Source organism: Cherax quadricarinatus, chromosome 68 (genome assembly GCF_038502225.1).
Source record: "Cherax quadricarinatus isolate ZL_2023a chromosome 68, ASM3850222v1, whole genome shotgun sequence".
Lineage (NCBI taxonomy): Eukaryota > Metazoa > Arthropoda > Malacostraca > Decapoda > Parastacidae > Cherax > Cherax quadricarinatus.
In genome coordinates, this window is record NC_091359.1 from 9,798,249 (window position 1) to 9,823,258 (window position 25,010).

General features: G+C 38.5%; 1 protein-coding gene across 2 annotated transcripts in view; it reads right to left on the minus strand.

Annotated features, from left to right (window-relative positions):
* The window catches only part of LOC128697766 (pleckstrin homology domain-containing family G member 5), a 1,323,529-nt gene that overhangs the window by 1,209,930 nt on the left and 88,589 nt on the right, over window positions 1–25,010 (minus strand). For both annotated transcript variants that reach the window (XM_070099658.1, XM_070099660.1), the window contains exon 2: window positions 23,404–23,662. In XM_070099658.1, coding sequence (XP_069955759.1) covers window positions 23,404–23,662 — 259 coding nt within the window. The remainder of the gene's footprint in view (window positions 1–23,403; window positions 23,663–25,010) is intronic.

The following is a 25,010-nucleotide window of genomic DNA, read 5'->3' on the forward strand; positions in this document are numbered from 1 at the left end:
ATGTAAAATTTACAAGAAGTAGCCACTATAATTTTTGGCTAACATTTAATGCTGTATTCACTCTTTTAGATGCCAACTGCTTATAGTGATGAAAACTACTGGTATAACCTCGCATTAATATTGTTTGGTTTAATTTTATTGCTCAATGAAAATTGCAAACCCTTCTTGTGTTGAAAGAGAATGAAATAATTTTTTGGGTACTTTAAGTTATTGAAAAAACAAAATGAAAAAGAGCATACTAGCATTCTTGACCTCTCTAATGAACTAATCTTGAATTAGTCTTGCGAGTTACGGCCATAATAAATTTGTCCTTGTACGGTGACGTCACTATTTACATTTCTTTCACTAGCCCTGAATAACCCAAGCGATTATAGCGCTGTATGTAAACACCCGGCCGGGTCAAATAGTGTGTAGTTATGAAGGGGCGTGCAGATGGCGTTATCTGTAGGGACGTGAAGTATCCTTCCTGATATCCTCTTGTGACCTCCAGGAATCTTTATAGTGCAGAGTCGAGCGCAGCTTCTAGATCCAGTTTCATGGGATCCCAAAATCGTAGAAAATGTGAGGAACCCACCTAACTGGTAGGATACAAAGGATAGCGACAAAACTGCACGAAGATTTCCTACACTAAAATGTATTCTCGTTCCGCAAAACTAGGAAATATAAAAAAAAAAATGTTTATCACCGAAAATCCGATGCTTCTATTATGCTGAAGCGATAGCGATGGGAGCGGCTCAAGTGACTCCTCTATTATAGAGACTTCATTCATGCATACATATATACATATACATAAGTGATAGGAAGTAACAGGATGGGGAAGAAGTGACAAACTGAGTACCAAATGGTTAAGTTACTGAGCTCTTACCATTCCGGATATAAATAAATGATCTAACAGGTGATAGAGACTTCCACATGTAAGTGTTTGTGGATGAAAAAACCTAACGAGGAGAACAATGATGGAAGTGGACTGCAACATTCTATATACAGAACACCCTCAATAAACTACAGAAATAATCCAACAACTGACTTTAGGAATACGACCCTAGCGAAGTTATTAGGATGGGATCAGGAGATAGGATGTCGGAAGACAACTCTGAAACAAAAAATGAGATCAAGAGGCAAGGTAGACTGCCTTATACTAACAAGAAAAAGCTTGAACGCAATAAGTAAACAAAGTGATTACAACATAACATGATCCAAGACTTTTTCAACGTCCTCTCAAACGAATTAATATCAGCCATCAAAAGGGGTACTCGAAAAGTTTTTGATGAGCCCGGCTGTGGCGCTTACATAGAGCTGCATGAAGGAATAGGAAGCAGTTTACTGATCAACAGTCACACTTAAGACTGCAAGTGCAATGATCCCCGGAACAGTCTACCGGTCATCTACAGGTAAGAGTAATCACCCAGGGGTAGACATCCCATTAAACCTCTTTCCCTGAGGAGCACATTAAATAAATGACATCGACGATACATAGAAAGCTGGGAAATATACCAGCTTTCAGGAATATGAACAGAGACATTCAAACCAATGAGCTGAACATTCAGACTGCGAAACTAACTACTGGGCTGTGATACTAGAAAATCGGAAAAGTAGAGGAAATAAAACAAGAAAGACAAGGATGAGAAGACTGCACCTTCCTGAACTACAATAAAACATTTAATACAGTCCCCCACCAAAGACTGATCCACAAACGTGAACAGCAAGCTGAGATAAAATAAGTTATGCAGTGGGTCAAGCACGTGAATGCTGAACTCAATCCAAACCAGTGTAAATACATGAGATTAAGTGAGGGGAGGTGAGAACAAAGACGGAGTAAAAACTGGGAGATGAGAAATTTAAGGCATCAGTGAAAGAACTCTTAGAGTAAATATCATAGGAAACATATCAACTAAAGAATATGACTTTTAGGGCTATAAACAACGTACGCCAGTCCCATGTTTTAATATGCAACACCAGCCTTTAGCCTCCACTTGATTAAGCATGTTCAAGGATTTGAAAATGTGTAGGTACAAGTGGATACAGATGGAACTTAAAAACACAGACGAGTCAAATGGATGTCAAGAAATACTTTTTCAGTGTCATGGTGGTAGGAAAATATAATGAACTCTATGTGGAGGCGAACTCCACACACTGTTGCATTAGTATATATGACAAGGGTTACAAGGCCAGAAACTAGCAATACAAGTCGATGAACCTTAAGATGCAGGGCCAGAAGCCACGACCGAGTCTTTGCCCCTCTCCCTCCCCAGCAAAAACAAATCAGTGATTACTAATCGACGAGTACACATGGACAATTAAAAAACAAGCAAGGCTCAGTGTCAACTGATGCTAGTGAATAATCTACATATTCTCACGTAAGACCTTTAAGAGGAAGCTCACTGAACTGAGAGAGTTCCTCACACTCGAGTAAGGATGAGAAGAATCTTGTTAAACATTACGGAATTGTCTTGTAAATTCACACACAGGTTAGAATATCCAGTGTCCTGATAAGAGATGATACTGGGCAATGCATGAGAATTTTTACCGATGAGTTGGTGAGTGATTATCTGGATGGTTAACTGGCTAGTTAGTTGGCTGAGTTGTTGGTTATCTGGCTGGACGACTAGCTAGTCAGCTGGTAAGTGATTGCTTGGTTGACTGATAAGCTAGCTAATTGATTGGCTGATAGGCTCTTTGAAGTTTGTCAAAACTCGAGTGAAAATGAAAAAAACACTTGAATGATTTCCTTATATATATATATATATATATATATGCAATAAGATCACAGTAAACAGGTGATTTCAGAATATGCAAAACAACCACATATTATTGTCAAAACTGCTTTTGACAATAATATGAATATTTCCTTTGGTTTATATAAATTAGATCCATTTATAATTAATAGAATTTGGGAAGAATTTAATAATACATTGGACAAATAATATTTTTTTAAATTTCTTATTTCTTGGGTAGAATAGTTTGTTGGTGGGTTGTATGAAGGACCTGTCTAGTTCGGCCGGCGGGCCTGCTGTCTCGCGTCAGGTGTTTCGTTGTTGTGGGATCTGATAGTGAGGTGCGGGCTACCCCTTTATATACCTTCCTTTGATGCTTTACTTTCATTGTTCCTTGATAATGTGAGTAGTCACGAAAGCGCTTGGAACTTCTCTATTCTTTCACAGTGGTTATTTTGTGTGTGTGTGTGTATATATATATATATATATATATATATATATATATATATATATATATATATATATATATATATATATATATATATATATATATATATATATATATATATATATATATATATATATAAACTAATCACAGAGGAGGGATCAATAGTGCACATGAACCACAGGGAAGTGGAAGAAATGAGATTGCTAGAGGACTTTCACGTTGCAAATTGCAATAAAGTCTTCAGAAGCAATGCAATTTAATAAAGAGAAACGAAAATTTCATTGCACTGCCCGGGAAGACGGGATTGCAATTTACGAAGCGTTAGGCCTCGAGAACCCTTATCCCCCCACCCCGTTTGCACACATCAAAGTACGGCGTTAAGAACAATTCAGGGCGCATTTATCGTGTTTGCAGCAGTCGTAAGTGTAATCCAAATTGAATTTATGACAAACTTAAATATTCCCCAAAATATTTATGTAGCGACAATAAATAGAAAATACAATAAAGTTCTACACCAACTGCATGAAATCCATACAGGTTATAATACGAATATATCTAATACTTAATACATTTTTACAGTCTATACAACACGAATGAATCTAATGCACAACACGAATGCATTGCCTACACATTAAGGATGAATCTAATACATATTGTGGATCTATTTTAAAGTGCTGAATCCCTTTACCTTGACATACGGTGTTCATTCCCTCATCCTTGTTTAAACATCAAAACGGTACTGTTAACTCTTAATGTAATGATACTTGACTGATACAGCAACACCATGGAATCTTGGTACAGAGGGGAGGCTTCTTCAACTCTCCTGTCAACCGCTGGATCAATTCCACTAGAGGGTTCCACCCACCTGTGACGCTGTCTTCAGTTGCTGCACCTCTCCTCTGGCTCCAATGTAATCGGCTCAATATTAAATTGAAAGAGAGCCTGCTGGGGAGACGAAACATCTAATGGATAAGACATTAGAGTATCTTTGTCTCAATCATCAAGTTGTTCATTCTCTGAACCCTTTATCTTCAATCTAATCAGTAAAGATACCCAGGTGTTGCACATGTTTCTCATTCATTGACAGAACTATCTCTTACACGACACGGATGCACCTAATACACAACGCGGATCTATCACGTACAATAGAAGAATATATCTCCTATATAACACGGATGCATCACCCACCCAACACGGATGTATGAACGGCGCTAACAAGGTGTTTACGACCCAACACTGTCCACTGACTATTGTTCCCAACATACTAATAAAGACAACGACGAAGAGCTTCCTGAGCTTCAGCTAAGATATGCGGTCAATGGACCATTAAAGTTAAGCTGAGATCGTTATAGCTGTGTTGGCTCGCCCGGTAACATGACCCCAGTGACGGACGAAATTCTCATGCCGTTTTGATTATTCCCAGGTGATGTTTACGAGTGCATGTACTCGAATTCCATGGGTACGTTGGCCTGAGTACATGGACTCCATGAAGTCTTGCTCATTGGGTATGGAGGAGTTGGTTCATGAACTCCTGTGGGAGTCCTTATTACCTCTGAGATTTTTTGCTACCTGTAGTTCTTATCACATGAGGAGGTTCTTACAATATGTAGGAGTTCTGATCTTCTGAGTTCTTAACAACTGTGGGAGTTACCACCTGCAGAGTATTTTATCACCTGTGGGAGTTTTTATCACCTATGGGCACTCTTGCCTCCTGTAGGTGTTATTACCTGTGGACGCTCTCGCCCCCTGTGGAAGTTACCTGCATGCAATCTTTGCAACATAAACATCTTTTCTCGCTTTTACTTACGTTTAACTTGCAAATGTTTAGCGATTTTTACTATTTCTTAATTTTATAAAAGTGCCTGCAGCAAGATCTTAATCCAATTATTAATTATCATCACTGAGATTCTCCTTCTCAAATAAGTCTTATTCTTCTTCCTCTTCTAGTGTTCCTGCTTACCCTCTTCATTATTTTCAACATCGAAGTCAACCATCAGAAAGGAGGAGGAGAAGGAAGAGGAGGAGAAGGAAGAGAAAGAGAAGGAAGAGAAGGAGAAGGAAGACAAGGAGAAGGAAGACAAGGAGAAGGAAGAGAAGGAGAAGGAAGAGAAGGAGAAGGAAGAGAAGATGGTGGTGGTTAATGACAACGGTAATAGATGTGGTTGTAGTGTTGATTATAATGACGATGCTGATAATGAAAAAGAATTTTAAGAGTGAAAAACATAGACTGCCAGAAGAAGCATATAAGAATAATATTGCATATCATAGTGGGTTATAGATCTGCAGTTAGAAGCCTGAGTAGATCTATAACCCACTATGATAACATGAACGTAGATAAGTATGTTTATGGAGCAACTTGCAATGTGAACAGACTGACTGATGTTGTAGTGGCCAGGCTTAGGCTTGGTTACAAGTACTTCTGGCAGTTTGGGAGACACACGGATGATGATCAAACTAAATGTAAATTATGTGATCAGGCATATGGTCACTCTCTTGAACACTACGTGCTTAATTGTCCACTTATTGAGGAATACAGAGACAGACAGTATAATAACCTATGTGACATGTCAAGATATCTTATTAATGAAAATAAGATACCAGATATACTAAGCAAATTTCCAAAATTTGCTTGTAACAGATAAGTGAACTATAGATATGTAGATATAAATCCATATGTATTCCTGTTAACCCTTTGGGGCCTAGTTCCTAGGCCTTTTGTGTATCCATATGCTCTTGCGCTACCGTCCACAGGATGGATATGGGGTGCACAATAAACTAGCCACTTCGGTGGCAAAATCTAAATCTAAATCAGGTTGGATAAATAACAGAGCTGCACCAATGAAAATGGAAATAAGCCACTTTTTTTTTTTTTTGGGGGGGGGGTATCCTAGGTAATTTACACTATGTATGATAACTGTACTAACGTGCACCTGTGCCTAAATAAACTTACACGTTACATGGCTGAGCCACCTTAAGGAGTCTAGAGGAAACACAGCATTGTCTAGTTTCTAATTTTCTTTGTATATGTTTATTTTTGTAAAAAAAAAAAAGATGAATTTATTGGATTTGCAGTGTGTCTGGACCTAAAAGACAGTTCATATAACAAAAAAAATTATATAACAAGGCTCGCTCGTAACACAAAACTATTACAAAAACAAAGACGATTCAAACAGGTACCAAAAAATTAAATACTGCAAGCAAGCTTAAATATTCTACACATATTAAAACCTCTGCACCTTTGTAAAAAAAAAAAAGACAAAAGAGAAAGAGTAGATGAAGCAGGGGTGTGAAAAATTCAAACTTTCATTTCCTTTCACAGTCATTAGGTAACAACCAAAACAAAATCCCTCTCTCCACTTCCTCCATTTCCAGTCCTTGATAACGTACAATCTCAACCTCCAACCGCCTCATTTCCTCCACAAGTGCTTAATTCGCTGCAATGCGCACTGAACCAGTTTCTACAAGAGTATGATCGAGCCGAGTGTTTCTATTATCCGTGTATTGTACCGAGCAAGTTACACGGTGAGGGGATGCAGACAGCTACCCCATTAAGCGATTATCTGCTCTCGAAATTGGCGCGGATACATGATAAACAATGTGTATGGTGGGTGTCTGGAGAATGTATATGAGGAAGGGAGGGAGGAAGGGAAGTGTAGTATCGAGTAGCAAAAATGAGAAAAAGGCAATTAGGAAAAAATGACCTATTTGCAGAGTATTTTGTTGCCAGGATGCAGGTCCCAAATCCAAATAGTCAACCTCCATGGCTAGATACAATTTTGTGAAATAACAAACATGCGCAGTATTAGGATATTTAATGACGTGTATCGTTAATATCACTACGCATGTGTCCTATTTCATCATTGTCGGTATTTTATATCGTATCTTCTTACTCGGTGTCAAAACTGTCAGAGGTGGCACCCATGAAGAAGTATGTCATATGCTGAAGACTTAGGAAAGAGACTAATTACTGGTACAGCTACCGACAATGTTAGGTAAATGGTCTCATGTGCATCTTATAATGCATCTATTGTGGCTCCATTTCTTACCAGGAGCTGTCAAGGTATAAAAAGGGAGAAAGGAGGTACTTCCGAAAGGCGTGGCATTCACCCTATTCCCTCTATGTACACTGATACAGTAGTTGCACATGTACCTAACCAGACATAGGAAAGGCTGCGGGGCCGGAGGTGAGACCAAGACTGTTACGTGCAAGAATGATACTGAACATTAAAATGGTATAAAATACCGACAGGTTGTTAGGTAAGACACATATGAAACAGTTAGGTATCTTTATTATGAAACGTTTCGCCTACACAGTAGGCTTCTTCAGTCAAGTACAGAAAAGTTGATAGAAGCAGAAGATACTTGAAGACGATGTAATCAGTCCATCACCCTTAAAGTTTTGAGGTGGTCAGTCCCTCAGTCTGTTGCATATGTGTCTTACCTAAGAATGATACTGATGATGGTCTGTAAGAAATCACATCATGACGTGACTGCTGGAGCTAAGAATGATGGGAACAGATTTAATGTTCGAATATGAAGTAAATATTTTGTGAGTAAAATATTACTCTGCGGTGTCTATGAATAAGTGTTATAAATCCTGCAAAAAAAATTGCATCCGATTAACTTCAAGCGTGAATCCACATCTCGTCCAAGAACGACAGCAGATGCTGCTAAACTTTACACAAGGAAAAAGTTTGTTTTCGCCTCGAATATTTATCACTCTCTTGGACAGCCTGCTTCCACTTCGTCTTCAACTTCGTGCTAGGAAGAAAACCGCGCAAGGCGATTTACCTAAATTACCGGGAGAGTGTGCAGTTTCTCGAACGTAGGCGAGAAAGATGCATGATATTCTACACCTGGAAGATTTTGTAGAGACTGGCCCCAAGCGCGCACATCAAAATAACTAAATACGAACAAAAGAGGTTTGGCAGACAGTGTAAGATACTTCCAGTGAGAAGGAAAAAAGGGATGTGATCAGGGAGAGAATTCAATAAGTGTAAAGGGATCATAACTGTAGAACGTATTAGCTGTAAAACAAAGGAGAGAGTGTATGTGTACAGCATGACATCAACAAATTATTATTATTATGAAAAAGAAGCCCTAAACCACAATGGTTCATCAACAAAATAAAGTCAGTTGACCAAATGAAATCGCTGCCCCATACATGGCTCCAATTTCACCCCTTTCCCTATCTGTATAACTCTTAAAAATAAAAGGCTTTCAAATGAGCTGATGTAGGTAACAGCTCTTAGCTTGCAAATAAAGTTAGGAACCCTAAACCTAATCTTGTAAAGCAAAGTGCAAAAAACAAAGAACAATGCAAGTGTAATAAAGGTGCAGCTTGTGTGGCAGCCACAGAGCAGAGATTGACCTAAGCCAAGGGCCTGAGTGCGCTTACTATGCAAGTCTCCTGCCAGGAAGGGCCAACATATGTTCCTTAATAAGATGCTGGGTGATGTTGAAGCATCGCCTTAATGACTAGTTTCTTTTATCCTTAATGTCTTGCAACAAGCTCTACCTGAAAGATCCTGTTGTTTGCGATCCTACTTACTTGCATTCCTCATGATTTTAGAACAAAGATTTCCTCCCTTCAAAACAGCGCTGTGTGACCCTAGTGGGTCATGACTGATCTTCATTATAGCAGTAGTAGTCCTCCCTTCAAAGAATAAATTGCATTTTTTCAGGATGTCATACAGATAATATCCTGAAACATTATACAATCATTTAAACCAACCATACCCCGGCCGGGATTGAACCCGCGGTCAGAGAGTCTCAAAACTCCAGCCAATCGCGTTAGCCACTAGACCAGCTAGCCACAATAAAATTCGTCCAACTAGGTATATTTCTACACCATAGGAAGGTTAGCACAGGCACCACAGTGGTGCCTGTGCACCGCGGGTTCAATCCCGGCCGGGGTATGGTTTGTTTGCAATCGTGTCATTACGATTTCGTGAGTCACAATCATTTAAAATAGATCAACTACTAATGCTCTATCATTAATTTAGAAAAAAAAATTGAAAAAATATATGTAAGGGAGGTACATATATATTTAAGTTCAACGATTTTTTTTTTTTTTTGCGAGCTTCGGGGTACATCTGCTTCTGTTATAGTCACAGAAAGCGCTAAACCCTGCCTAGTTCTATTACATCTATCTTAGCTTTTTTTTCTCGAACAAATCTAATCCCTGAATTATTATTATAAAAAAAGAAGCGCTAAACCGCTAGGGCCATACAGCGCTGCTCCCTGAATTATGCCTGACAAAATCGAAGATAAATTTCAAGGCGATTGTGAGCTCTTGTTTACAATACAACTAAGTGATCACGTGTCCTTTCACAGACGATTCTCCGAATTTGATAGCATTGTTAAGAAAATACACGTAGGGTAATTTGTATGAAACCGCTCCACCTAATTTTAAAACATTGCCTCTGCAGAGAAATGAGATATCAGAATTTGATTATGCATTCATACATGTACACATACATGTATTTACGTATAAACATCATGGTGAAAATGTCTAAGATCAGGTCCTTAATTAATCTGCTTCTTAAAGCAGCAGCTCACCGAGGGTGAGAGATACGGTAGGACGCTTCAGATTATCTTGAGTGAAAATTGGGGCAGCGATATGTACTATTAGAGAGCAACATCAGAGGTTCACGACTTTTTAACATGGGACTTATGAGAGGTTCATGGCTGTAAGATAAAACTTATCAGATGTCCATGAATCGTGAAGAAACTTGTCAACGAGCCATGAGTGACTCTTCATGAACAAAAGTTTCTGCTTTCAGTGTAGGATTACATGAATGAGACACCAGTGCAACACTTGGGTATCTTTACTGAGGAAGCGTTTTGCCAACCAGTGATTTCATCAGTCCAATGGAGAAACACGGAGGAATATGTGAAGGAATTTGAGTTAATCAGTCCCTCAGCCTGGAGATTAAAATAAAGATACTCAAGTGTTGCACTATTGTCCCATTCATCTGGTTGTTAGTTTTCTAAACCATTTAATAATAACGTATAGAATCAACCAGGTCGCGATGAAAATGTAGAATTCCAGGTCACAAGCTGGAGTAGTCGGGTGAGTCAGGCTGTTAACAGAAAACCATGAGTCTCCGTCTGTGATGGGGAAGAAATCTCGAATTTGTCTACATGTAAACCACAGCTGCGGAAAGGAGATCCGTCTCTTGTCATAGTAAAGAAGAATAAATTTGATATCTGCCTTATGCTTTCTTTATTCTTGATTTGATAGTTCTACTTGTCCTCTCTTCCTAGCCATGATACCCTGGTGCCCCTTCACGCTCCTTCCCTAAAACGTTCACTTTCTCACCCACATTCACTTTCTCACCCACGTTCACTTTCTCACCCACGTTCACTTTCTCACCTACTTCGACTAGTGGATGATACCACTATGACCCCACCTCCTCCTGCTTCGCCTCACCTCACTACAGCATATAAGCCACGTCTACGGCCCTATGTTGTACATTCTACAAGATTGATGGGCTGAACACATCGACTCCAAGCTGCGGGACTGATTACCTCAAACTCCTCCTCTCCTTGCGCCTTTCTACTTTGTATTGGACTGATGAAGCCACTGTGAGGCGAAACGTTTCCTGAATAAAGATTCCCATATGTTGCACAAGTGTCTCAATCTTCAACTTGTCGGTTTTTCAAACCATTCATCACAAGTGTCTCAATCTTCATATATATATATATATATATATATATATATATATATATATATATATATATATATATATATATATATATATATATATATATATATATATATATAGAGAGAGAGAGAGAGAGAGAGAGAGAGAGAGAGAGAGAGAGAATGGGGGGGGGAGCGAAGGAGGTGGAAGAGGGGAGGGAACGGAGACGGCGACAAAGAAAGACAGACAGGAGCGCACGTACTGTTCCCTGTCATCAGCAGGCAATTTCCCCAAAGCACACATTCGTCCTTCTGATTACAGCCCTCAACCCTCCCTCCATTCCTTCTCCCCGAGCCCACTTCCAGCACTTAATATGATCCAAACAGTTAACAGTGAAGCCAAGACCGTGGAATGTCCTCACCATGTCTCCCCGCACTCGTGTAGCAGCGACTAGACTCAGGTCACAAATCACCCGTACACAGGAGAAAGAAACTTATGGCGACGTTTCGGTCCGACTTCGACCTAGTTAACGGTCCAAGTCGGACCGAAACATCGTCATAAGTTTCTTTTCTAAGTGCGGGTTATTTGTGTATTGTTCCAGTCACAGTATTGTGCTTTTTTATATTTTAACACTCGATAGGGAAAATTTCAATTAACGCGAGTCTTTAGTCTTAAGAAAAGGCTCTCAGTGAAGTCTTTTGTCATAAGAAGCCAATAAAAAATACCTTCTCCCATTATAAGTCGTATATTCTTATTCGGAATAGCAAATGTGTGATTACGTGTGCGTCTTATTTATTCCTTGAATAGAAAATGGGAGTTAAGCTCTAGTTCCACAGCCAAAATATTATTTTATATTACTTTCCTGACGTGTGCTCGATGTCAATTTCTTAACGCCAACAAATTTTCAATTGCCATTTTCTTTATTTTTGGCTGGGTCGCTGTAGGTTACATATATCTATTAAAAAACGTATTTATAAAACCACAAATAAACAAAATAAAAACGGCTGCGATATGTCTGGCATCGATGTTCAAATCTGAACGTTTATCAGTGGGCGAGAATGCGCTGTCACAGCCCGACGCTTAACTTTACCTACCTCTGCTGCCCTATCATATATTTACTTTAGGTTCTAGTTTCGTAGTCATCTGTACTTATCGTTATTCCATTTGTTTTAAAATCTTACGCTTTAAATAAGCTTTCTAATATCCATATATCTCATATAATGTTCACTTTTAATCCGTATTCCATTGTCCTGGACCCTCCCCTGCTAGTCTATTCTCATCTATTTTGTATACCCCCATAGTATGTAGTATGTCGTGATCATGTTTCTTGTTCTAAATTACAGCAATTTTAAAATCAACATTTTCCAGTTTGTCTGCACACGGTGCACAGGTTGGCAGGTAAGACACACAGGTAACACTACTGTGTAGGGGAAACGTTTCGGAATAAAGTTGCCTAACTGTTGCCTATGTCTCTTACCTACCAACCTGTCTGCACAGTTTTTGTCTGCATTCCTATTCCAGTTTGTCAGCAAACCTCTGTTCCTTTCAAGCTTTGTTGTGAGAAAGCTTAGGTGTGGGCTGCATACTAGCGCTCATACATTACTGAAGGCCGTTCATATTTGCTAGCCTAGTGTAACCAGGAGAGAAAAAGGGTAGGTGAACATAGTGCTAATATTCATGAAAGATGAGTGCCACAAAGCTTTAACCTGCAGAACAGTATTACTGACTCTCATACCATGTAAAGTAAACTGCAGTAAAACAGTTGGTAGATACCGTGAGAAAGTAGAAATAACACGGACCAACGGTAAGTGCTCAGGAAAAGGAATCATCTCTCACTAATCTCATACGTGTAACCACTTTCGAGGAGTCTTATGCCCTCACAAACCAGCCTGAGGTAAGGTTTCCTTGTTGACTACCAGATCAAACAGACTGTTGCTGCTTGGGGCATGCAGGTCTACACAGGCTGATCAAGCAGGTTGAGCAAATAGTGGTTCAGTTTCCTCTTTAGAACTTCTACCTTCAGAAACAGAGTTGAGGATATGACCATGACATACGAAGTACTCGGGGAATTCTACAAGAAAGTGAAGGCTACGAATAAATTAAAATAATCAGAACAATGAGGCATCGACGGAAGCTGAACACCCAAATGATTTAAAGGGACGTTAGGAATAACTTTCTTCGGTCTAAGGGTCGTGAAAAAATGGGAGAAACTAGAGGCATCAGAAGTTACGACCGTAATCAAGATACAAGCAACCAATCATAGTTGATTGAAGGTTACAAGGCAGAGCCAGAAGCTGGAGTCTGACCTTGCCAAGTACGTACTGCTACATGCACCTCTCGCATATAACTCCTCATACAATTGAGGGAGAAAGATATATGGAGGTAGAAGAATTTCTGGAGGGATAGAGCGAGGGAGATGGAAAGATGGAGGAAGTGAGTGAAAGAGAGAGGGAGGGAGGAAGGATGGAGGTACGTGTAGGTGGGACTGGCATGCATAATGTGTCCTGTTCAAGGTCAAGCCATTACAATTACAGGTTTACACCGTCTAGACATTCTTCCTAGCCACCTCTCCTCTTTATGGACTTTCTTCTTGCTTTCCTTTTTCCTTCCTGACCAGTATCTTGACTGAAAGGCAGAGTACTATGAGGCAATAAACTGCAATAATGGGGTTAATAGGAATATATAACTATATCACCATTAGATTCTTAAAAAAAAAATGTTAGGAATGGCAGTTCTCTCAATATTAAATGGGAGTTGCTATACTATAAATATTGTCACCAGTATATCACCATTAATATATAGAGAATGGTTGGTTAAATCATATTATTATCTTTCATGTGGATATATAAATAATAAATATGGAGATATGAAATATCACTGGTAAGCTGCACAATTATTATAGTTCAAGGTTACACTATACAAAAGATAATTCCACTTTCCTTCTTCGAAAGCATAAGCCCAGCCCTTTACTCATTTACCATGGCCTCGTGACTTTTTCCAATTAGCTACTTTACAGCAATACACACCACAGAATTCAACGTACCCACTGCTGTAACCGGATTTAAATCTACTCTCCAGACGGATTATTATTTTTTTTTTTTTGACCATAAGGACTACCACGGTTCAATATTCGAGGTCATTATCATAACCTTACTTTTTAAAGGGGTGGACCGGTACACCAGCGGAAGACCTCAGTCAGATGACCAAAAGCTCCAGCTGCGGGTCATCATATGATTAGACCCTCGTCAGGAAACACTTGTCCTGTTTCCTGACAAACCTTACCTAACCTAGAGGAATAACACGCCAGCTAACCTAAGCCACCAGAATCAGCGAATAGCCTACCCTGGCAAATGTTACATAAAATTCAAAATATACATTGAAAAACTCCCCAAACTTTTTTTTTAATGTAACTGGCATAATTTTTAACGTCTGTTCAATATATGGCAAAAACATCTATGATGAACATTCCTAAACAAAATTACTTTGCCAGAATGTTAACAATATACCTTGAATCCTAAAAAATTACCCTAATTCTATATTTTGACTAATAATCAAAGAAAGCTGCAAGTGTGCATTTACTCACACAAAATAAATACTAATCATAAAAGCCGATAAATAAGGACAACGATTTTTTTCTACCTGACAAGCCTTGTACAACACTAATTTAAGCCTTAAAATTCTCCTAATTACGTTAACAATAACCAGATTACCTTGCAACATTCTTTAGCGTTTGTAAAATAGTACACTGTCAAAATAAAAGTTCTTAATGCCTGTATACATAAACAAGGCAGGTTTGAAAAATGTGCAGTTCACACCCAGACTGTGGCATCCTATCCGCTTTACTCAATTTCGTTATGAAGCATCCCGTAAATATTTTCAAATGGCTAATAACTAACAATTTATACTAATAATTCAATATATACGCACATTCACACAAACCTAGTCTACCTTACATGCCGACAAATGTATTTAATACAAAAAAATTAGACCAGATCAAGTCTAGATTAGTCTTTGTATTAATAATTCACTGGTCAACAATTTTTGAAAAGTTGTATGCTTCTTAAATGAGATTTGTTAATTCTTATGTATTTTCATGTTCTGAATCCAAATATTACACTGAAAAATGCTTATTGGCTATAGGTTTAAAGATACAAGACATGTAATATTTGATTATTTTATTATAACATACAATATATGTTTGTAGGTTTTAAACTCTAATCCGTACCTACTCTCCGCTTTTTTGCTTGACGCTTATAATGGGCTAAAGAATCATCTCGCCAATGTCCAGCAATAGTCTGCAAGCATTCTTCTGCAACATTTGCTCTGGTACCATTTTTCCATGGCTGAAATATCTTGGTGAAACCTTTCACCATGTTCGTCACTAACTGTCCCACAGTTCGCTGGAAAAAAAAATTAAATGTGTGACTCCAAAAAGTGGATTTTAAGTAGATTTTTTTAGATTTTGCCACCGAAGTGGCTAGTTTATTGTGCACCCCATATCCATCCTGTGGACGGTACCGCGAGAGCATATGGATACACAAAAGGCCTAGGAACTAGGCCCCAAAGGGTTAACAGGAATACATATGGATTTATATCTACATATCTATAGTTCACTTATCTGTTACAAGCAAATTTAGGAAATTTGCTTAGTATATCTGGTATCTTATTTTCATTAATAAGATATCTTGACATGTCACATAGGTTATTATACTGTCTGTCTCTGTATTCCTCAATAAGTGGACAATTAAGCACATAGTGTTCAAGAGAGTGACCATATGCCTGATCACATAATTTACATTTAGTTTGATCATCATCTGTGTGTCTCCCAAACTGCCAGAAGTACTTGTAACCAAGCCTAAGCCTGGCCACTACAACATCAGTCAGTCTGTTCACATTGCAAGTTGCTCCATAAACATACTTATCTACGATAAGGATTTTAAGTGACATGTTACATCCCATGTTCTTGTAAGCCTTGATGACGGTCAAAGGAATTTTGAAATCTTCACATCAGGTGCTAGGAGATTCCACTGTTGAAGACGAGAGCCTACCAGCTCTGCCATATTTTTGGGTAGTTGCAGAACCGTTTCAAGGTCATGGAGTTTACCTTTTGTTATGAGATGTAGCCTAGAGGAGTGTGCTTCATCAAAGTTTCGGTCACTCTGTAAGCCAGCACTATCATCCTTCTCCCTCGTCACCACTTTCTTCATCTGACTCGAAGGATACCGAAGTTGGTGCATCGGGAGCAGGTAGACCTTCTCCATGTGGAACTGGGCGAATAGCTTGATAGAATGTTTGGATATTCAATGGACCCCCTTTTTTTTTCTTTCACAAACCCTTTTGTACTGGAGGTACCATGCTGAAATATGTTGGTATGGTCTGTTGGCTCCTGCTATGTCACTGGCACAGCAAAAGGCATTCCTTTCCTCTTCAACCAATGGCGAAAGTTAGTAGAACATATGTGTGGACCCCAGTTCTTATCCTGGTCACCAATCCTGCATCCAAAATATAGATGATATGCCTATCTAACCATAGCAGTTATACGGCGCTAATGTGATGCAAATGCAGCAGTTGTCGTCTGCACTATTCACACAAGTACGAGGCCTCTGAAAGAAAACAACAAACAATTAGAAAATAACAGAAAATTTATTCATTAATTTATCATTACAATACAGAGCATGACAGCTAAGCAGAAGTATTTATATCATTCAATAGGAAGATAAAATTAATATAATATGCTTCCCATGCATATCAATAGCTTGCTCAGTGAATATTTATTATAAGTTTAAAAAGTGTCTAGCTAAGAAAATCACCTACCTTTCACCTCAAAATATAAACTTGCACAGCACAACCTTCTATGACTGCTGGAACAATAATGAAGGGCAGTGCAGTGAGACTGTGAGTGTGGTAAGAAACTGCCCCAAGCCTGTTGGAACCTGTTGTGACACGTAGGTTTTTATTGAAAAGTAGAGCTAACAAACAAATTTAACCATGATATTCATTATCAGTGACCTAAAATTTGTGGAAAATTGCTCCTCCTGTCTCGAAAGCATTTTGGTTGTTGACCAGTGCAATGTTTGTCTCTGCTGTCTTTGTATTAAGTACATTCTCTATAATAATTAGTAAATGAATGTGAACACAACTACATTTAAAATTACGTCCTTTCTAAATATTTCTCTTATATGTTTAAAGATATATTTTTTCTTTTATGTTAATGTAAAAATTAATAATTTTGTACCAAAAGCACCTTAGAAAACTTACCTAGCCTTATTATAACAAGCGCAATTTAATTTAGCCTAATCCAGCTAAATATATTTTAAATAAGTTTACAATAACCTAATAACAAACACTATGAAATATTTTTTTTCGTTAGGTTCAGAATGATTTTTGCGAAATTATTGCATACACAAATTTCCGCTTGCCTTATTCAGCAAGAACGCCGTTGCTATCAAAGCCAAAATCGCAAGTTTCACCTATTCAGCACGATATATACACGCCAAACAACCACTGTGAAAGAACAGTGATATTCCGAGTGCTTTCGTGACCTCTCACATTATCAAGGAACTATGGAATTTTGCTATTCTTTCACAGTGGTTGTTTTGCATAATTTGATATCACCTGTTTACTGTGATCTTATTGCATATATATATATATATATATATATATATATATATATATATATATATATATATATATATATATATATATATATATATATATATATATATATATATAGAGAGAGAGAGAGAGAGAGAGAGAGAGAGAGTTCTAGTACCGAAGCTGGACAAACTAGCGTCAGCTAGTCTAACACCTAATATCGTGCTGACTACAAAGATGACTCAGTAGCTTTCTCTTAGTAGCTTCTACCCTAAAATTACACAATACGTTGGTAAAAAACTATAAAATGTGAACGTAGCTCACTTCCCAAAACTACCGTATGAACTTTGTACGTTATTTGCTGCCACATAGTATTAGGTGACCTGTTGCTAAGGTCGATTCTCGTTCACAGTGACAAGTAAAAACAAGTCTTCTTACACCTGCTGTTGATGTTCAACTAACAGTTAGTAGGTATTTAGGTGTCAGTCGATTGTTGAAGGATGCATGCTAGAAAAGAAATTCCAGTAGAAAGAAACCACACTACTTTGTTTTGTTAGATTATCCTGGATTCATAACCTTGCAGAGTTCAATAACAGTAAAGAAATCTACTCTTGCAGGTGATGGCCAGGTCATAGGTACATTTTCCTCACTACACATCCACTACTTTTTCTGGTGGTGACCAGGTCGTAGGTACATCTTCACTACACATCCACATCCAAGCAGAAAAGTCAAATATTTGATCTCATTCACGGTTAAAAGACGGGATCATAAAAGAGGAAAAAAAACATGGAGGGATTCGGTGGCAAAGTAGCTATCGTACTGTGTTGTCAATCTAATGGTCACAAGTTCGAGTCTACACTTCTACACTTAGAAATTAGTGATGATTATTAGGTTTAAGTTAGTACCAATGAAATAGCTACATCCGCCTTCGACCTGACATACATACTCAAACGGTTCACAAATATCGAATCAAATAAGAAATATGGCATCTCAGTCTGTAAGTACAAGTTGGATTATTGATGAAGTATCTTTTAATTAATGGTACCGGAGATCATCGCCCCCGCGACCCTGTCTCAGAGATGACCCTATATTGAACAGTAAATACTGCGGGAATAAGAACTAACAAAAAGAACACGAAAAGAAAGTGTATACTTAATGTAAGCAGAAGAAACTGACACGTGCAATAGTTAGCTAAGTTTATTTCAATATGTTTCGCCTACACTAATAGTAGGCTTCTTCAACAGAATGCAGAGGTGACTAATATGGATACAGAAGCAGTGGAGAGGTAAAAGATGATGTGACTTGTCTTGAAGCAGTAGTTTTGATATTAGTCAGTCCCTCAGCCAGGAGGTATGTGCAGTTTCACAGTCTTCAGCACATCTCCAGAGTGAGGGACTGACCACTTTTTCAAGGTTGTTGAACGGATCACATTACCTTTACCTCTCCATGAATTCTGTCCTAATATTAGTCATGTCTGTATTCGACTGAAAGAGTCAACTGTGTAGATTAAGAAACGTCACAGAATAAAGATACCTAACTGTTGCACATGGATCCTAATTATCTACTTGTTGATACTGTATACCAATTGTCACATTCAGAAAGAAAAATACATCAAATAAATGATCTATCTAGTAAAATGTGGATAATGAAACAACGTGATTTCAACCTCTCCCTCTAATTATCAGGAGAAGGAATTCTACCTTTTCCTTTAATTCATAAAAAAAATTCTATCTTACCCATTAATTCCCAGTCGAGCATTTAACCAATCCCCTTAATTCCCAGGAGAAATAATTCTACTTTTTTCCTTTATTTCCGGGAGAGAATATTTTACCCGTCCACAATTTCCTCCTCCGCCCCCCCAAAAGAAATCTGCTTGTCCCCTTTATTTTCAAGGAAGCATTCTATTTAGTCCCCTTGATTCACAGGAGAAAGCATTTCACCCTTTTCGTTAATCCCCAAGAGAGTGCATACTACATGACTTTTAATACCCAGGAGAAAGCATTCTATACGTCCCCTTTACAGCGTCAACTCTTGCTGCGGGTAATGAGTGGCGAGGAAGGTGGAAGATATGACCGCGATATATCAGCAGCGATTACAGGGACCTGACCGCGACATTGGGCAAGCCCTCTGCTGCCACCATGATTAAGATGAGAGCTGGCAACGACACGAGTGTTAATTCACATCTCTTTATCTGACTAGTTAGGGATGTAAGAGCCCTATTGTGTCTCAGACCTTTACATAGTAAAACAAGCGGTTTAGCCTTTGGAAGGTAGAGAGAGAGAGAGAGAGAGAGATCAACCTATAGGGATTAAACAGCAGAGAGGGGGAAGAGGGTGGATGGAGGGTGGGAGGAACAGAATGAGGAGAGAAGAAAGGAAGGGAGAGGGAAGGAGAGGGAAAGGAGGAAAAGAGGAAGGAAGATGAGGAAAGGAATGAGGAAAAGGGGAACGAGGATGGGGAGAGGAAGGAGACAGACTCCAGGCGGTTGAAGTGGATAGGGAATTTTCCCTGGTTGCCTTGAGGTAAATTATTGGCAGCTGGAATAATGGTGGTATGCGAGGGAAAGTGTGTGAGGAAGGACAGAAAGGACAAACTGAGGGTACAGCTCAATCTGTAGTTTGACATGGAACAAATTACCAAAAAAAATTTCTATGGAAACTTATTCTATAAGCCATACCGTACAACATATTAAAAATGGAGATGTATTTGGGCGGTGGAACAATTTTTTTCCGGAGACCATATATATATATATATATATATATATATATATATATATATATATATATATATATATATATATATATATATATATATATATATATAAAATGTGTGTGTGTTCACCTAATTATGATTGGAGGGATCCCTCCAATGAAGAGGCTCCGCCTCTTCACTGGTCACTACTAGGTCCTCTCCCTACTTCACGAGCTTTATCATACCTCATCTTAAAACTATGTATGGATCCTGCCTACATTACGTCACTGTGTGTGTGTGTGTGTGTGTGTGTGTGTGTGTGTGTGTGTGTGTGTGTGTGTGTGTGTGTGTGTGTGTGTGTGTGTGTGTGTGTGTGTGTGCGCGCGCGCGCTATGTAGTTTACCAGGCTGATCATCTTTAATAAGATTTTTTGTCAGGCAAACATTTAAATGTGTGTAAAAAAAAAAATGGCCGTCCAAAAACTATTTTTGACTGTGTTGCAGACTGATCAGCATGACTAACAAAATATATCCAGAATGGGTACCGTTGATGTAATAAAAAAAAAGAACATGAAGCAATAACAAAAATATTTGTACATGTAATATCACCTGAACACGTAATCCACCTGTTGTGTTCGGTCATTGTTGAAACATGCTTAACAGGCTTTTAGTTTCTGTTAAGCTTTGATGAGTAATAACTGTGATCTGCGAGGAGCCTCTGAAGAACCGTCAACAAAATGTGGTACTTCGAGAAAAGGGACGGGAATCAACTGAGCACGTGAAGTATGAAAAACTGCAGTAGAATCTTATATAAACAACGCAGCCAGAAGAATTACAGCAAAAATAGCATGAATTGTGACTTATAAAAATGAAAGAGCCATTTTTAACGGGACGTATTATTCTTTCTCACTGTGATTTTATTTTCAATGAGCATTTTGTATTTTGCAGTCAGCATGCAAAAATTATCAGGAAAAACATAAGGCTATGACATCTTTCTTGTAAGAACCAATGGTTTTTAATTAACCATTAAAAACATATGCAAAGAGTACTGTGATGACTGAGTTCAGAATGTCTGAAATCTGATTGAGTTTTCTAAAGATCTGATTGTCGCCGATGCTATTTACCATCAGCATACATCACAAACCTTACTAACAGGAAAAACTAGTTCCCGTAACCTACCAGTCCACAAACATGGTGAAAAATGTTTAGTTAGGTCGACCAATTGGTACTTATTAGAAAAAAAAAGAAGCATTCAAGAATACAGCGGACTATTTGACTTCGATATCAAAATGAACAGGTAACCATTAATGATATTGTAAAGAAGATAAGAGAATAGTGTGGCAATGGCGCCTATAAATGAACACAAAACCGTACAATACTTCGGATGCAACATCACTAAGTTGCACATTTCCAAAGCACAGCAAAATCTATAATGAATGCTCTTTTATGAGGCACCTAACTTGCCGGACTGACATAAGAAAAAATTAAGGACTGTGAAGACAGCTGCAGATTTTATCAAGAATGAAAATGAAAGAACGCTTTTCTGCCAACAATACAAACAAAGATTCGGTATAACGCTGGGAAAAAAAAGCTGCTTGTTAATACAAGGCTGCTTATGTGGGTGATACCGATGTCAACTGTTTAAACAGCGGTAAAATCTGCTTCCACCTTTGCTAGAACCGTCTTCGGAGAGGACACGGACTTCCAGATATTGTTTTGCTCTCATGCTGAATTCAGTTCCTTCCACCTGTTTGCAAGCTCGGACGAAAAAAAAATTCAACAAGACTCAAACCGTTTTTCTAAATGCTCTCTTAAAGATCAGGTTAGTGAGTTTATTCAGGTATACACAAATACAGTTACATAAATTATCATATATAGCAGCATATGTGTAGAGAACCTAGGATAACCCAAAACAGTCAAAGTGACTTATTTCCATTGGGGTCCTTTATGACAGTCCAAAATCGGCTATGACATTTATGAGACCGCTTATTGAAACTGTCTCTGAAAAATCCCATATTTATAATACCGTTTCTCCAAACTGTCTATATTTTTAACTGACTATTTTTAAGCATCAATATATGCTGCAAAGTATGACTTGGGAAGAATATTCTTATAAAGAAACAACAGACAAGAGCATGTCAGAACCAGAACTCCCATTTAGGTTAATAAAAATTAAAGAAAATATGAAAGACAAAATACAAAGAATCAAGGTCGATGATGAAATAGCCAAAGGGAAGAGGAAAGGCCTCGGGGGTCAACGCCCCCGAGGCCTGATCACAGACCGGGCCGCGGGGGCGTTGACCCCCGGAACTCTCTCCAGGTAAACTAACATTTTAACTAATTTACAATTTTTTTCACTAAGGTGTTTGTGGAGGCAAACCATGGTGATAAATATATTGTGCATATGAGCTTCATTCAGTAAGACTTTTTTCGATAGTTTCACATCGAAGATTGTTGAGGAAAGTACTCGGAATGGGAGAAAGTTTTTCCTGGATTGGGGCGTGGTTGACAGATAGGCAACAGAGTTGCATAAATGTAGATAAATCAGAGTGGAGAAGCGTCACAAGCGGTGCTCTACAGGGGTCAGTGTTATTTACACTATTCATAAACAACATAGTAGATAAATTCAAAGTTTTGAGCCTTGGAAAAGAGAATAACCATGAATGCTAAAAAGATTTTGGAATTCTGGTAAGTAATAATTTAAAGCCAAGACAACAGTGAGCAAGTGTTCGTAATAAAGCGAATTAAATTCTTTTTTTCATTTCAAGTATAAATAAGAGGAGCCCCTCAGGTTATACTAGAACTTTTTAGTACTGCTTAACTTTCCGTAAATCTTAGCAGTTTCATTAAATCTGATGATATTACTCGATATGTTACGGCATATGTTACTGACAGTATCGCAAACATGATTAACTGCAAAATGAATCCTCGTTACACACTACTAAAACGATTTTACACTTTTTATTTACATCTAATAATAAAAATGCACAACTTAATAAATGTCTAAACATCAAAATTCATTACCCCAAAATAACTATTTTGTCGTCAAGAAACTTAAAAACTGCCGTAACTTCTGCTCTTAGTGAAATGTCTGACAATAGCCTCAAGGCCCTACTGATGCCTCCCAGCTCCAGCTGACAGGTTTCATTACCTTACGCAAGTAACCTACCTTGTGTGATGGGTGTTTGGTAGAGATTGTTAACTTTTGCTCTAAATTTGCAAAATCTCATACATCAAGGTATCCCACAAATTTTTGGTACTAATTTTGTTAATAAAAATCACTGTAAACAAATTATATAGGTACTCACGGCTGATGGAGGGCCCGACTGGCCGCTTCCTGGGTGATCCTGGCGGTTGACATAGAACTGGAGATCCTTCCTGACAGGACCCAGCCCAGGCGTTGCTTGAGGAGGATGAGCAGTGGGAGCCAGTAGAGGGCGAGGAACCAGGGGTGGGTGTGCCTCCCCTCTGCCAATGTTGGTGGGTGCGGAGGAGCTCTGGTCGTATCACCCACGGGAGGTACCAGTCCTCCTTCCTGCCCTTTTCCTTATCCTTCATGCCGCTGATCTGTAAACAAATCGAATTTAAATACAGTAAATACACAATCAGAACAAATATATATATATATATATATATATATATATATATATATATATATATATATATATATATATATATATATATATTTTTTTTTTTTTTTTTTTCAACAAGTCGGCCGTCTCCCACCGAGGCAGGGTGACCCAAAAAAGAAAGAAAATCCCCAAAAAGAAAATACTTTCATCATCATTCAACACTTTCACCACACTCGCACATTATCACTGTTTTTGCAGAGGTGCTCAGAATACAACAGTCTAGAAGCATACACATATAAAGATACACAACATATCCCTCCAAACTGCCAATATATATATATATAAATATATATATATGTCAGGTACGTCTTGCTACTTCTACTTACACTTAAAGTCACACTACACATACATGTACAAGCATATATACACACACCCCTCTGGGTTTTCTTCTATTTTCTTTCTAGTTCCTGTTCTTGTTTAATTCCTCTTACCTCCATGGGGAAGTGGAACAGAATTTTTCCTTCGTCAGCCATGCGTGTTGTAAGAGGTGACTAAAATGCCGGGAGCAAGGGGCTAGTAACCCCTTCTCCTATATATATTACTAAATTTAAAAAGAGAAACTTTCGTTTTTCTTTTTGGGCTTTGTTCCACAAGGCACAGTACTCGCTCCCATCTTGTTCCTCATCCTCATATCTGACATAGACAAGGATGTCAGCCACAGCACCGTGTCTTCCTTTGCAGATGACACCCGAATCTGCATGACAGTGTCTTCCACTGAAGACACTGGAAGGCTCCAGGCGGACATCAACCAAATCTTTCAGTGGGCTGCAGAAAACAATATGAAGTTCAACGATGAGAAATTTCAATTACTCAGATATGGTAAACACGAGGAAATTAAATCTTCATCAGAGTACAAAACAAATTCTGGCCACAAAATAGAGCGAAACACCAATGTCAAAGACCTGGGAGTGATCATGTCGGAGGATCTCACCTTCAAGGACCATAACATCGTATCAATCACATCTGCTAGAAAAATGACAGGATGGATAATGAGAACCTTCAAAACTAGGGATGCCAAGCCCATGATGACACTCTTCAGGTCACTTGTTCTATCTAGGCTGGAATATTGCTGCACACTAACAGCACCTTTCAAGGCAGGTGAAATTGCTGACCTAGAAAATGTACAGAGAACCTTCACGGCGCGCATAACGGAGATAAAACACCTCAATTACTGGGAGCGCTTGAGGTTCCTGAACCTGTATTCCCTGGAACGCAGGCGGGAGAGATACATGATCATATACACCTGGAAAATCCTAGAGGGACTAGTACCGAACTTGCACACG